This window comes from Poecile atricapillus, chromosome Z (genome assembly GCF_030490865.1).
Source record: "Poecile atricapillus isolate bPoeAtr1 chromosome Z, bPoeAtr1.hap1, whole genome shotgun sequence".
Lineage (NCBI taxonomy): Eukaryota > Metazoa > Chordata > Aves > Passeriformes > Paridae > Poecile > Poecile atricapillus.
Window position 1 is genome coordinate 112870102 of NC_081289.1, and position 17136 is coordinate 112887237.

At 33.4% G+C, this 17136-nt stretch overlaps 1 protein-coding gene across 1 annotated transcript in view; it reads right to left on the minus strand.

The window, feature by feature from the left end:
* CNTLN (centlein) overlaps window positions 1-17136 on the minus strand; it is a 192699-nt gene that overhangs the window by 23911 nt on the left and 151652 nt on the right. Inside the window, 7 exon segments of the mRNA XM_058825890.1 lie at window positions 2676-2752; window positions 2754-2845; window positions 3196-3302; window positions 3305-3323; window positions 4916-5042; window positions 6706-6803; window positions 10062-10225. Of these exon segments, the coding sequence (XP_058681873.1) occupies window positions 2676-2752; window positions 2754-2845; window positions 3196-3302; window positions 3305-3323; window positions 4916-5042; window positions 6706-6803; window positions 10062-10225 (684 nt within the window).

Consider the following 17136-nt stretch of genomic DNA (forward strand, 5'->3'; position numbering starts at 1 on the left):
GTAATGGAATATTTGCTCAATCAGTAATTCATTATATCCTCTAATGTGATCCACTGATGTATATTGAATTTCTACCAGAAACCTCTTCCCTAGGTTTTGTAACTCATTATTTTGATCCAAATAGATCCAAGATCCTGTGGTTCTGTGTTGTCAATAATTTTAAAAGCAAGTAACACTGCACACCATAAACAGTCACACTCTTCTCTGAAGTTGCCCTATTGTCCCATTTATAGCTGGAACTAGCAGCAACTTAATTAGCAGCTCTGAAATAATTTAATTGTTGTACGTTAAAAAATAACTATATAATGTCACAAGACACATGGAATGGGTATGAAAAGTAATTGCACTCAATTTAAGAATGAGGAGAAAATTACACTTGCACTCTGAAAAATGTAAAAAGTAAAGCTTATGAAGTGATCAGAATAACAGACAAATATTAAAGGGTCATATAAGTTTGTTAACATGTTTAAGTGATATATATGGGTTAAACTTTATCTTTGTATAGAATTTTTTTTTTTTTTTTAATTACTGGAACTGGAGTGAGAATCGAGGTCAAAAGGGGACCTGGCAGCTATCCAGAAGAGAAGAAACAGGCAGACCAGACTTCAAAAGAAGAGCCACACTCTTCAGAAGGAAGGAGTACTGCTACTTATTACAGTAAGCATTATCACAATACCTTGTTATAATATCAGATACAAAAGAGATATTTTAATAGGATTTACTTGATATACTGCACAATTCCACTGAATTGCCAAAGGTTTTACTTTTTTACAATGGTATATTGTTAATAAAATCTGATTTTAGCACCCAACTAAACAAAGTAGTTTACTTTTAGACACTCAGTTTTCAAAAAATAGTTTGCAGAGTATTCACTATTACTATTATTATTATTTCATATTAACATCTTTTCCACATCTAGTGCAACCATGCAAGTGCTAATAAATATTCATGATAATTAACAATGAAGTTGTCATCTTATTCAACAATGAATGAAGCTATAATAATAGTTGTTAATAGGTGATTCCACTCAATACATTTACTTTTGAAAACAGATATCTTTTACTTTCTCATTTTCTAATTTTTTTAAAACTTTCCATTACAGAGGTATGTAAAATATTGATAGTATGATTTGTTTATCTCCTTATTTCTGTAACTGCTACTTTCACTTTACTCAGTGAAGACATTCCAAAAGTCATAGCTGTCTGAACGGAGACTGAATTGCTTCTCTCTTTCATCAATGACATAGGAGTAATTAATTAAAAATAATAGATAATACATTAGATTGATTCAGCCTTTTCCATATTGAGTCAAAAGCAGGCAGCTGTGGAAAGAACACCTATATCTTCCTCTTACATTAACTAATATATTCAGTATTAGAAGAAAGCACATTTTCTCCCATGAAAATTTACCATCTGTTCAAGAATAGACAGCATATTTCTTCACAAATGGGCATAGTGATCAGTTTTATACCTCTTTTTCAACAGTTACATCAAAAGGCAAACAGAAAATATTAATCACTTTAATAATAAACTTTAAAAATAAAATATCTAATTTTTTAAATAACAGGCACTTTCTCATGAAAACAAATCTTATTTTCACCTTAGATAAGTTAGCTTATGAATTACTTGTATTTAGTATTTTAAAGCATATTCAACATTGTTCAGTCTTTTTTCATAAAGGAAATTAATATGAACTTAGAAACTGAACATGCGATGATTTCAGGCAAATGCTACAGGTCTGAATACTGCTACTTAGAGTGACTTCTCATCTGATGATGACAGAAAGATGTAATGCACATCTATTTAAGGCACTAAATTTCAATCCAGAGTTGAAAGTTATTTTTGAAGGGATAACTATATATGCTTTCTTTTTCCAGTGCATCAAAATTCCCTTATTCTTTACTTTGAAAGTTTCAGCCTTCCTCAAACATATCTGAAAGCAGCTCACTTCTACAGAAACCCAAGAGCAGTAGAGAAGCATCTGTTTCATGGGCTAGTAAGCAAGAGCCTTCTTTGAAAGTTAGTGTACAGTAGTTATATGCAACATTAATAAAATCACAAAATATTCTGAGCTGGAAAAGACCTGCAAGGATCATCAAAGTTCAACTCCTGGCTCTGCTCAGAACCATATCCAAGTGTCACACCATGAGTGTTCTCCAAACCTTTCCCGAAGCCTATCAGGCTGATGCTGTGACTACTGCCCTGGAAGGAATATAAGGAAACAATATTCTATATACTACTCTTAAAAATGCTTTCAATTTTGCAACATAGAGGCTTGCTTATATAGTATTTCTGAATCAAGAAGCATGTGCCTATGGAAAACAAGGTAATTAACAGTATTAAATAGATTTGAATTATTATATTTAAATGCATTGAGAATTTATTTGCTGCAAAGGAATCTGATACACAATTAACCACTTTCTTTTGGGACCAAGTATATGGCAACCATACATAAAAAGATGACCAATAAAAGCTATGGAAGTCTTTGAAAGCCTGGGAGAGGGGCAGTGATTCTCCTCATTCAGACCTGACACCAGAACACTACAGCAATTATAAACATTGTTCTGGAACAGGGAATGCATCAAAGCCTTGCTTAATCTTTTACATTTTGCTTTCAATCAAAAATACCTTTATTCAGATGAATACTCAAAAGAAAATCAATATTCAAACCTTCACAAATGTTTTGAGCTCTGTCACTAGTGAGCAGCAGCTCCTTCTTTAGAGTTTCCAAAACCTGTAACTGTAATAGTTTAGCCATGTAGTTGTTGAGAGGCAGCAGTCTCAAGTTCAGTCACAGAACATTCAGTCTCAATAATTTTGCTCCCTAGTTTAATAAGCTCAAGGTCCTGAAACACATCCACAGAGACACAGCAGTGCTATGATAAAAGCTGATGGGAAGGTATGGTGGATTACAAACCACATGAATGAACAAACCAACTTCCCACACCACAGCTGACATCACAGAATATTTCACTTCCAACATATAGTATGTAATTTCATGGCAAAAATTAATGATTAATTTTCAGTCATTATGTTCATGTTTCAGAATCTAAATTTCAGAAGTGTGACTGAATTACATCAGAGAAACAGATTACAATTCTGCTATGAAAGCTTAAGCTGATGACCTTGCAACTTTTCATTTGAAAGTAAGGTATGAAAAAGTTCCACAGTGGAGCCATCAACACCCTAATTATACCTATTTCTCCAAATCATCTTTGGCATTGTGATACATCTGCTCATACTGAGACTTCTCTTTCATAGCTACATTAAATCTTTGTTTCATTGAGTCAATGGAAGCTTTTCATCTTCAGCCAGTGCCTTCACCTGAAATAATGAAAGGCACTGACTATCAAGATAGAAAACTTCAAAATTAGAATGAAATCAGAACTAAGAATACCTTTATTACATAAAAATATCTACATAAATAACTTAAGTATCTTTTTCTGAAATTGCAGACTTTAATAAATCTCTGCTGTTGAGCCAGTAGAGATCAGTTTGCAAACAATCTTGTTACATAAAGTTTTGACTTGCATTAAATATAAAGACAAGCTCTTCATTTGCAGAGCTGTTTGTTCATATATGTTTTAAACTTAGAGTAATTGCAAAAGGGAGTAAACAGCAACTTCCACTAATTCCTTTTGTCAGAGATTAAAACATAAATTCAAACTCAGCTGAAAAAATAACTGTCCATTTGTTAATAGTCTGTAAAACTTCTAAGATAATGATTATCTAATGAAAACACTGATTAAGGGTAAAATGAAAAAAAAACCCAATGCTCCTAAATATCGTTCAGCTTTCCTATAGTGCTAATCACAAAGTTTTCCTGACAATATCAAGTAACAGGGAATTTCTTTGATCTTTTGCTGAAGATAAAGTAAAATTTATCAAGCTGATTTTCACATGTAATTATCAAAATAATGTATGGAATATGATTCTCTGGAAATGAAGTGCTTAAAATACTCCAAGTACAGCACTAAAGCACAACATTCCATTATAAAACCAAAACCAAAACCAGGTATTTTTCTCATGTCATACCTTAGCTCCCTTGCTTACTTATGCTTTCACTTTCTGGCTGTGGATTTCTTAATAATACCTTATCTTTAGCATGGAGGGTTATACAGTAGCTCTCTTTGGAGCTGCAAATGCTGTATGACTGCAAGCAGGAATAATGCTTCTGACATTCAGCAAGCACTTGCATTCTAGGCAAACAAAAGCAAACTGGCAGATTGTTTATTTCTATTTTCGGGTTATAAGCTGCATAACCTAACAGACAACCAAACATCATGATCTTTTTCTGGAATTGAAGGCCAAAGTGCAACGTGTCAGGTAGTATTTTCGGAAATATGCTAAACTATATACAAGCTCTCTTACCTCCTGCAAAATCATACTAAAATTTTGCAGGAGAAAATAGTTTGCTATAAAAGTCAAGCACTACCTACACAGTTAGAATTACTTCAAGCTAAGAACAGTGAATCATTCATAACACTGCAGTAGAAAATAGATTCACATATTAAAGCATTTAACTACTATAGCCAGGAGAGATGCATGGACTTCATTAGCATATGTCATGTAAAATCACTCTTGTTTCAGGTCTACTATATTTTATGAACTTACATTGCATAAAACTAAATCCCACTACTTAGAGCATATCCTCACAACTGTGTGTTCTGAATACTTTAATACTTAATTACACCTATAACAAAGATAAATTAAGCTATGTTGAATCCATTCAAGCTATCACCATATACTGATTTCATACAAATTATGGTGGAGGGAATTACACCCTTCAATTAACTGTATGTTCTTTGCTTTAAGCAATATATTGATTTAATATGTATTATAGTGTGTTGAAATAACTTGTGTAAACCCACCAGCTTCTGTTTTTCCGAAAACTAGGTATAGCAAGAAAGAAGTACCTTTCTCTCAAGACTTGCCGGTGTTTCATTTGAGGTTTTCTCATTTTCTTGATTTTCTTTTAGATGAAACCTTAATTTTTCTATCAAATATCTTTTCACAGTAAAATCCCTCTCCAACTGAGAAATTCTGCAGGGGAAGTTGGACTGCATGTCGCTGCTAGAAAATTTGGTTAATATGCAACTAAAAGGTATAAAGGCAGTAGACAATCTATCATGCCTATAGCTCTGCAACACTTTCAAAAATGAAAACTCATGCGGTTCTTGCAATTTACCTTGTTGCCAAGTACTAAACCCAGTTTCAGTCTCTTATTAAAGAGACCTTTTTCTAAATATGCAATGTATTTTTTATTTGATTTTTGCTTATCTGAACTGAAATCACAATAATTCTTAAACTATTATCAAAAAAGGGGAAACCTGCTAAACCAAAAACTTCAATTAATTAATTCCTTTAATGTCTCAAACAATCATTCAAATAGTATTTTTTGCAAAATTATTTTCTAAAGAAAGCAAAATGGGAAAGCCTCCTTTCATCCAACTGAGTAATTCACAGAAACAGTTGAAAAAACTCTGTCCTTGTGTGTCAGATGAGACAAAATGCAAAACCTAGAAATAGCATCTGCTTTTGTCAGAAATTTCTCATAAAACCCCCAAAACTCTCATGTGCTAAAAAGTAGTCTTTGTTCAATGAGAAAATAATGCTTTATAATATGCTTCCACTATTCTAACACTAATTTATATTTTAAATATAAACACAAGCAATACCTAAATATATCCAGATATCTAGATTTTTTTCCAGTGAAATCAAAATGAATGGTAGTATGTTCAGGAATACAACACTGTTAATACAATGTCAATATTGTATTAAAAAAAAATCCCCAGGAATACAGCACATCTAAAAATTTCTTTATACTCTGTTATTTTAGTTATTATATCTTACAGCTTATGAAAATTACAAAATCTATTTTATAAAGAAAGTATCCTATCCAATAACTACTTAAAATTTAAAATCTTAGGTGGAAAAATTCACTTTGAAACAGAAAATAAACAATCTACAATTTAACCACCTTTAGGGCTCTCTGTTTTTCAAATTAAGTATTTTCAGATAAGTAAACTGCATTTTTTCTTCAGTTAAAAAAATCAGAAGGGTTAGAGGAGTTAAACTCTTGGGCAGACAAGAAATTCAGATATACTAATAGCTTTGTTATAGCTGATAGAGTAATATAATTGAAGAACATTGAATTGAGTATTCTATCAGTTACAGCAGGTAGAATAAAAAGTATCAGTTGCTTACGTGACAATTTTTGAATTACAAAATGAATAGCAGACCTGAATCAATTCAAATAGAAACAAATACAACTGTCCTTTTGAACTTTTTTATGAATATAAGACTAGCTATTTAATCTTATTTAAGCATCTGAACCTTGACATGTCTCTTAGCCCCTAGGCAAGGAATTACTGAATTTGAAAGACTGTTTAACAGTGCTGAGGAATTCATTTCGACTTACATCAAGGATAAAGTGGTCTACTCTATAGTCTGAGTTCTGACTTAAGCTATTCTTACTTCCATACAGATACCTCAGCCAGCTTATCACTCGCCAATTTAAAAAAAACCCGCAATTTAAGCATAAACTACTCTAGTTTAAAAAAAAAACCAGCCCTGTAACACTATGCAAGACGGCAATAAAGAGAATACATCGTTCTCTTAAGAATCTAGGAACAGTTGACGTTGTAGCAATTTCACAGGTGCCACTGGGTGGCACCAGACACAATGGATAGAAGAGGGACCATACTTGGCCTGTAGTTCGCGAATCCATTCTTCCTTTTCCAGGACTTGTTTCCTTAGTGACTTAATGGTGGTCGATTGCTTAGTGATCTCAGTGTTCGAATTCTATATTGGACAATATAAAAATATAAATAAAGTAGACTGAATGAAATCACAGTCAACAGTAAATTTTGGAAAAGAAAAAATCTCAGTAAATTCCCATGTAATTTATAAAGGTTCTCAGAAATTAACTGGTATAAAATGAGCATTCTTACTTCCTAGGAACACTTAAGAAAAAGTACATTCCCTGGAAAATATTATGAAATAATTTTTTCTCCATTGTTCTAATAATGTATGGTTAATAGATGTTCCCTGGGACATGCAGGAACCAATCAGGCCTGTATTTTCTTTTGCATAGCATTGTTACAATAGCACATAACAGAAGAGAAGTAAAACTGGTTCTTCATTTGAGCTACATCTTTGAACAGTATAGTTCTACAGCACAAGGAGTCTACATCTATACAGCAAGAATGTCCAATAATTCCTGTCATCATCTTGAGTATTAGGAAATACAAGACAATTTACAAGAGTGGCTCTTTTTTATGTCTCCTGAAATTCAAAGCACAAGACAAAGACATTTTCACTCGTCTGTACTAACACAAATTCTACATTTCAGTAACAATCAGGTATGATCCTAATTTTCAGGCACATGTCATTCCAGTGAAGGACAATTATACAGTTGTTGAGCATTCCACATTTGTATATAATAAGGAAAAAAGTGCCTCTATTCATACAGGCAATTACACATATCATCTACCCAAGAGCTAAATTCAGAACATCTGAATCAGTCTACAGAAAAAAGAAAAAAAAAATAATTTAACTAAGTAGCCATCTTAGTAATCTGAGCATATGCATTGAATGCCATTGCTGAAATGGCAGCTCAAATACTCCACATAGTGCTATTGCAGAACTCCAAAAGGTGTTGCCAAAAGACACATGTTAAGCATAAGTACAAAATATATATGTGCCTATAGGTATACAGATTTAGCCACGGTGCTACAGCTTTTTACTGACTTTGTAAAAACAATAAGCAAACAGATCAGACATGCTGTAAACAGTGATACTTCAGGAGAATTTCTCTGCTCAGTGCAGACTTGTAATGCCTATTAACATAAATGGGAGTATTGTACATAACTCTGTGCACCTCAAGGGGAGTATATATCCTTGTGTGCATAGTTAGATATAAAATATTGTTCTTAATAACTTGTCTAGTCTATTTACTATTATTATAATGTGAGGTATAACCAGAAAATTGTTAAAATGATGTATGCTAGCAGAATATTCCTGAGTTTCCTGAGACCTGTTTGTGGAGCTTGAGTTCCATTAGTGTAAAGCACAGCACCCGGTTTCGTGGTTTACACACCAGACATGAACTTCAGTACTTAGGTGGGCCTCTGCACATGTTCAGAGGCAAAGACATATGCTTATGGTATTTTGCTTCCAAACTCACCACCCACACTTAACACATTTCTTCCTATTGGCAAAGATACAAGGAGTCATTACATACAACGTAAACAAGCACTGCAAAGACAGTGCTAAGAAAAAAAAATTAACTAACAAGGCCAGGTACTTTGACATTTTGAGCTATAAGGAAAGGTTTTTGCTGCTTGGACATTCAGATATTCAGAAGAATAACTATGTGTCTCATTTTTAAGTCAGCTAGAGAGCCCGGAACAATAATTGAAAACCCTTTGCCAAATTCTGCTGCTAAAAAATTACTTGCAGGACTTAAACTAGCCTTAAATAAAGTTAAGAATTTTAGAAACTTGATTTAAGTAATTTTTGAGGTCCCTATATTCAAAACTGCCATCCAATTCAGAAACCAGTGAATTTACTCTACTGCTTAGCATTTGAGGTCACAGACTATCTCCATCCTAAATATAGTTTTGCATACATGATTTATTTTTTTCATTAAAAATTTAATATATCTTTAAGAAGGAATTAAAAGTCATGCTAGTATTTTTGATATCAGATTTATATATGCTTGCTAAATATTTCCTCTGCTGCAGAAACAAAAAAAACTCCTTTGATTTTTCAGCAATTTGTTTTGCTGTTCACATTTGGCAGACAAATAGAGTAGGCTCCTAGCACGTGTGTTACTCTTCAGCTATTTAAAAAAATGAATCCCCTTTTTTTATTTTTCCTACTTGCATAGATCTGTTGACTGCTAGATTTCTGGATAATGAAGATACTTATCTAAATGGTACACCCCTAATTAACAGAAATTACCACTCACCAGCAACAGAAGCAGATTAGTCAATCCCAAACCTAAAAACAATACTTAAGAAGACAGTGTGTATGGTTTTAAGAACTCTTTCTCATAATTAAAGTAGATCAATTTATGTGCCTTTTCATGGCTGCTCCCTGCTGGCCTCATCTCTTTATCAATGTGACCTACCTTTACTAATCCCTGAATTTAGATGTTATGCATCCAGTGTGCAATAGCCATGATCTGTAATACCACGATTACCATCAACAGCTAAAAGGTCTAAGCATTACCCACATCTCATGTGCTAGCACAGTTAATCCAGCATTTAGAGTGAGCTATGCTGACCATGTAACACAGCCTTTTCTTCTAGCTGATCCTTTGGCAGACTTCTTGCTTCTGAAGGGTTTCTTCTAGCAGCACGAAGCTGTACCATTTTGACCTTTTCTCTTTCCTCTACTATTTAACAGAAAACAATGGGAAAAAACAACTTGAAGACATACTGTTGCAAATATATTTCCTCCAGTGAGAAGAGAAGAAGAATTAATATGTTTGAGCCAGGCCACCTGCTGAGAAAGCTTTCAGAACAACACAGTCCAGCCTCTACACATTCACATGCAACAAAATCACCCGAGACTGAAAAGTGAAATCATCTACCAGTCAGTATTTTCCTACCAACTAATGCACAAACACACAAATTAAAAAAAAAAAAAAAATCTCTCTGAAGACAAAGACAATCCAGTAGCTCAAATTCTTTGCTCCCCTCTCACAGACAGCTACTGCTTTTCTCCTTCTTAAAGGAAGAAAGGAATCAACTGAACTCTCATCGAACTAATTCCACAGCACATTCCAACAAGACGTACTTTATCATTGTGCAAAAACCCAGCAAGACACCTTGTCTGGCCTATTTGCTCTGCAGAAATCATTTTAGAACTTTTAGTTCTGTCTATGACTACATTTCTATTTACCATCAAAGGCAATTCAACACTTAAGCTACTAATCATTGTCTATGATATACAAATGATAGGTGCATGGGAGTTTATGTATGTCTGCTTGACCCAGTTATGAACTACTGCTCATACCAATTATCTTCAGCACTAGATAATCCGTTCTGTCACCTTTAGTTTGCACTGCAGCTGTTTCATCTCTAAATCAGTGTTCTTTGAAGGAGCTGGTGTAGCTTCACTCTTGCCAGCAGTTTGAGACAGATGTTCCCTCAACTTTAATTTTCCTTGTAAATCTTCCTCCTCCTGTTGCCACTTGGCCAGGTTGAGGTCAACACCTGTTTTACAAAGAGAATAAACAATCAAAAATTCATCCTAAAAATATTTCTGCTTGATCATATGAGATGTTTCTCCAGTTCAGCATTCAAGAGGAATGAAGCTATATATATTACCTGTAATTACATTGCATAGCTGTTGGTTGAATTCTCTAGTACAGAAAAAGATCAAATCAGGCAGAAAGATAAAATCTACTACCACTGAAAACAAGCAATTATTTTAAGGCAAAATAATTCAGTTTTGACTGAATATGTTGCTGTTCTAACCATGAGAAACAAAAATTATCATACAAAACTGTAACAGCAGTTACTGTTGAAACATGTTTATCTAGAGCCTCCCTGGAATTCAACAATTATTTCTACACAGAACATGAAGAAATACCATGGTGTCTCAGACAACAGTGTGAATTAAGGGTAGTTAAATGTCAAATCTGTTATAATGGTGACCACTGTAAGCTCACTTGAAATGCTGTGTTGACAACTGCTATAAAACATACACCCTTCTCTTGGCTTTTGTTTTGATATTTGTAGGGCTTGTAGAGGTTAAAGCCATGTGGACCAGCTGCACTAAACATCTCCTGGTTGGCTGGTCTTTACCTATGTGTTATTTCATCCCTTTCAATATATGCACCATAGCCAGAGAACCGCACATTCCATAACCTTGACTCTAGGGCTGAAGTACTTAAGTGGTAAAAGACAAGCTGGAGCAGGACAGGATAACAGATGTTAGTTGTTTATTCCACTGGGTAGGTCTTACCACCCTATATTGCAGCCAAAATGCTTCTCACTTAGCAACATAAATGCTAAGTCCAATTAGCAGAAAAGCCTTGTTAGGGATTTAGTTCAAATAAATATCATGCAAACAAACTCTCAGTCTTATTGCACTTGACTGACAACCAACAAGACTTAGTCAATCTTTGTACCAATATATTTCACATTATTCCTTACAGAAGTAATGTTTTAAATAATTGTTTTAATTTAAATTATTGAATGTTGTTATGCAAAAAGGGGAATGGAAATAATCTCCATGCTAGTGATTAACTTTCACAAAACTGTAGTCAGCCAAAAGCCAACAATGGCCTAACAGCTCTCTGATCCTTAAAAGGGTTATTAAAATGGTATCTTATTACTCCAAGTAAGACTGTAATACAGTACCTTAATATAAGAAAAAATTGTTCAAAATCATACTGAAATATTAAAAAAAAAACCCCAGTTCTTTGCGAAGAATCCTGATCAGAAACAAGAGAACTACATGACATCTTGAAATAACTAAATGTGCACCTGATTATGTGCTAGTGCTAAACAAAATACCCAACCAAAAATCAAAAAACCACACAACTCTCCCCCTGCCAAAATAAAAAAACAAAAAAAACCAAAAAAAAACCCGCAAAAAGCAAACAAAAAAATCCACAAAAAGGTGAAAGTTCAGTATTCTATTTTTAAGCAGTTAATTATTTAACTTGCAAATTAGATTTTATACAGCTTGATGCCATTAGGAAAAAAAAAATCATATATATGTGTTTATAAAAACATATACTCCCATGACAATAATCTGAAGATCTGAAGATATATACAGATAAAAAGAGAGTCACATTTATTCCCATTATGAATGAGAAAAGAATGCTTGTATATTTTGCATTAGCCTAAAAAAATATCATGGGTACAAGGAAAATTCATCCGGTATTTAAAGTTAAAACTCTAACAGTATTTATTTCATATTCACCAAGTGCACTTATTAAATTCAGTGGGCATTTTTCATATGTATCGGAGGAAAGCACTGTTCTTAGTAAAGGAGTTAATTTTTCCATTCTCTCTGTGTCTGCTGTCATTTTTAAACAAGAGGGAGATAGAGTATTTTCTAATTGACTATTCCTTAATCTGACATATTCTTCTCATAATTACTACATTTGCAGAGCAAAAGACAAAATGAGGACCTTTTCAATGAGAAAAACCAGTAGTAGTACAGGACATAGTATAGAAAAATATGAGGATTATGTTAATTTGTCCAGTATAACCAATATTTCTACATGCAGAATTTCATAATTCAATGTCTCTATAATAAATTATTCATAAAAAGAAAAAAAAATCATAGCTAGATCAATATCTCTGTTCAAAATTAGAAATGCCCCCGTATCTGCCCAAGATAGCTCATGACTCTCAGAAGTTTCTTAGGCTACTGCTGCTGACAATATGCATCAATTCTAAAACATCATGAATTGCACTGGCTACATTCTCAAAAATTATAGCAAACATATTCAAAAAAGAAAAGTTCTTCATGGGACAGGTACCAAAGATGACAGCTGCTTTCAGAAAATACTTAAGCAGGTAGGAAGAAAGGTTTTAAAATAAGAATCCACCTAAATTCATAAACAGCATAAAAGCTATAAGGATGAAGTGAAAGTAGTATATGATGTACAAAAGCAGACAGGCACGCAACTGCAATCAGATATTTCACAGAAGTTGCCTCTTAATACTTCTGTAGATATTGTAAATGTACTACAGGACTGATAATTTTACTGCATTACTTCTCTATTTTTAATCTATTGAGCAGTTATGAAAACATCCTATATAAATCCATGTGAGATGTAAAAAACAACCCCACTGCCTTATCAAGATATTTATGCCTAAAAGATATTCCTTGCATTCACTTAAGAAAGAAGTTCATTACCCTGGTGTTCTTCACCACTCCCTATATTTTAGGTCAAGTTTTTAATTATTTTTTCTTTTTTTAGACACAACAAAAGTTTATTTGTGTGTTCTACCATGCACACAAGTCCTGAATTACTGAGTAAAAAAAATTTACTCCAGGGGAAGAGGTCACCAGGATGAAAGGTAGAAGAATCTTAAACATCAGCTAGACCAGATGTTGGTAAAGGCAGCCTACTGCTGTTCCTCTGTGATGTAGCGGCCTTTGTCTGCTGCACCTCCTCCAGAGTGTTTTTGGCTTAACAGATGTTTATAGGTTCAATATTTTAACATCCATCTATCTTAATCTCCTTGCTCCTGGTATACCCATGACACTCTGTTCTGCTGCTCACAAAGGAGTAAGAGATGAAACCTCAGTTTCTATGTAGTCAGTACAAAACTTCCAGTGACTCAGCAAGGCTTTTCACCATAAATCCTCTGCTCAGAAAGACAGCTGTGTGGAAGGCCCAATGGGTTAACACAGGAAGTTCCTGGAATGGCCTATTGCTCCTTGCCATCACGATCACTCCATAAGGGGCTTGAGCTCATTTTACAGAAGTCACTATTCCACTGCAGCTGGCATGTATGAATATAACATTTCTCTTGGAAGAAGCTGATGCCGTACTGCTACTGAAGTCAGTCAATCCCACACATTTATATTTACAAAATATATTATATAAAAAATATAAAACCAATGTAAATCAGGCATTCTTGACACACTTAAGCAGTGACACAATCTTATTTTACTACTCATTTTGAAAACTAAAGCTAATATACTCTGAAGTGCAAAAATACCATTTTCTGTGGAGCTTCCCACCCTAAGATCCTGGCAGACAAAAACACTGCTACGTCTGTAAGAAAACTGAAGTTAACACTCTCATTTTCCTTTTCTCTAAGAAACCTTGCTACAGTTGGTAATAGAACACATTTGCTATAAGCATAGCTCCTATACAAAGTTCAATTTTAGAATTTAACACTGCTTCTATATATGCTTTACATAGAGCACTATTTTCTCACAGTTTCATGAAAAGCATACAAAATAAGCAGTACTTGTTGCACACATAAAACATGAAAGAACTTTTCAAAGCATGCTTGCAGGCAGAAAGCTAGGTATGATTTTACTCACTCTATCAAATATTATTATAACATAATGATAAACTTATTTACAATGTTGGAGACAAATTTATTGTGTCAATCCCACTAAACTTGACCCTTGTGCATTCTCTCAAATCAAAACCTTCCTCTGCCTGATGGGCCACAGAAAAAAAGGAAAAGATAAAATTAATAAAGATGGTATGTAGCTATCTGAAAATATATAAACCAGACCAAAAAGCTGTGCTGAATACTAAATGTGATCATATAGAGAAAAGGCAAATAACTTCAAATCCTCGATCAAAGTTCTTTTCATGCAAGTGCTGTAAGTGGTTGATCACTTAGTATTCTAGACATGAAGACAAAGTATCAAACAGAAGTCTTTGGTGACTTAATATCCCATCCCCAAATTGAAACAAAGGCCCCCCAAAAGCAAGGCAAACTTCTAAAATGTAGAATTTATTTGTCATTTATCCTGAAATTTTAGTAAAATCTACTGAATCGTTTAGTTGTATTTTTTTTATTCGGCCAAATGCAGTTATCAGGAGCTGACTATTCCACAAAATGTCAAATAAATGAAGGTAATATAGAGGACTTTTTGCCAGTGCTTTAGCTAGTTGTTAGACTTCAGTAGCCTTTAGAGACCATTAAGTACCCTTTGGCTAATTGGCCAATGGTAGATTAATCCTCTTTTTATTCCAGCAGCACTATTTTAACACCCTTTGCACTCTGTCAGTGTAGTATCTGAATGACAAAATAATATTGTGCATGAATAATAAGCAGAAAAGTTAAATTAACATTTCATATTTCACATGCCATACCTATGTGTCAGGGAAAAGAACCCTCTTTTAAAGCCACTGACATTCAACTTTTTTAAACAATCTCGTGTTGACACCTTACTGAAGTGAATCTTCCTAATTACTGCTAATTGCCTATCAAGAAAAAAAAAAAAAATCTTTCCTTGAAGTGCAGTTGTCTAGTATAGATGAACACAGCTCCAAAGTGCATAGTAAAGACAGGCATGACACTTGAGGTGTGCTACATTATTATGAGGTCATACTAAATATGGTTTGCAGTGAACAAAGCAGCTTTTAAGGATGTTTAAGGTACTGAAATTGTCAATCTCTCGTGAAGTGTTTAAATTAGTTCCCCAAAGAGAAGCACAGACATTAACCAGTAGATAAGAGGTACATTTCTCATCTCTGATATTTTACTAAAGAAAAGCATTTGTCCTGTTGATAGTAGTAACACCACTAGTGCAGTTCATCGGCTTTAAAACAGCAATATTTTCATTGGAATAGCCCTTTCACACATACAAATTTTAAATTCTGCAAATATTGGAAAAATATTTGTTATTACTAACAATGATTCCTAGATGCAAAAATTTTGAGTGTCTTCTAAAACATGCACTACTACTGATCAGTCATCATTTATAAAGGGCTATTTGCTGTATAACACTTCATAAACAAATTTTACAGGTAAAAATAAACATTTTACCTGTAATTTTAATTCACTTACAATTAATCTACAGCTACGTTTATTCTACAACTTATAAAAGTCTAGCATTGCAACATCTGGCTACAGCAACTTATTAAATAATATAAAAAGAAAATCAATAGAATCATTCCAGACGTGGACTTTTTGAATTTGGGTTTGTTTTTCTCTTTTTGTAAATATTAATAATATCACATAGATCAACAGCAGAAAACAAAGCTCTATTTTAGAGAAACATACAATACTCATATATAAATGAAGTGGAGTAATATATTCTGAGCCAAATTCTACAAGAAATTAACTGCTCCTATAACAAGAGACAGGTCTGAGTACAGAACTGTCTTTGTGCAACAAATTATTTTTCAAATAAATTATAGAAAATAAGAAAAAAATTGTAATAATATTAATCACAATATTTAAGATGGTGAAAATTATTCTGATATATGTCATCTGTATAATGATTACACCAATTCAAAGATACAGGTTTTGTCCTGCAGCAATTCTATTTTAGCCTTCATTTTCTAACACTTTCATTTCATGTCTCTGTACAAGTAAACACTGCTGTATCCCTATCTCTAATTTCTGTACGTATTAAGAACACTATCTTTCTTTCCTACTAGAGCAGATGCTGCACTCCATCTGTCCTTGCAAATTTCAAGGGAATATAAGGACTATTAACTATTTATTTAACAGTACTTATACAAGTAGTTTCATAATGATCAATTATATGATCACAACTATATGATTTAATTTTTGTTGTGATTGATTTTCCAATACAGAGACATAAAATGACAAAATATACAGCTGTGCAGGACATTGTCTGCAAGGCCTTAATATTTCCAGAGAAAAATTACAGAACTTGAAGAAATCGCTATTTATTAAAAATAAAAATATTCAGTATTTCCATATATACTACATTTGAACTTATTTGAAGTATTAGTATCTGCCAGAAACAACAAAGTACATGACAAATGTTTTACTACAAATAAAGTAAGAATTAAAATTTAACTGTAGACATTTCATGAGACTTTGTCCTGTTTGAAAATATCTGAGTATTATGGAAAGCCAGTTGTGAACATGTGGCTGAAGTTCAAAACCAATGCTTTCATGTCTCCACCATTGCTATTTAAATAAATACTAATAAATAATAGTATTCTAACACCTAACATGCCTGTACACATCAAGTATTGCAATGTAAAAGGAAGTCTTCCAGCTGATGCTTAAAATTTGCCCCAAGATTTCCACAGCTTTATACTTACTAGGGAATTTTCAGTATAAGACATGGTATCCATGCGCTCTTTTGTATTTACGACCAGGTTTTACTGCATGGGGGTTTTTTTAAGGACTACACAGTATTTATCTGTTTTCCACCAAACATGAGAGTTGGGGCAAACTCATAAAGCTGGAAATTTGAATTTTTCATTTAGGGTCAGGGATAGTGCTTGCCATATTCCCCCTGCTTAATCTTAACACTTCTAAGCACTGCAAATGAACTGCTTGCATGAGAGCCAGTCAGGGAATTTCACAATCCCTACAACTCATTACAAATTTAACAGCAGCAATACTAAGTATTCATATGTTTCAGATAACACATACAAATATGCTGCACTAAAACTCATTGGGGGAAAAAATTAATAATGCTT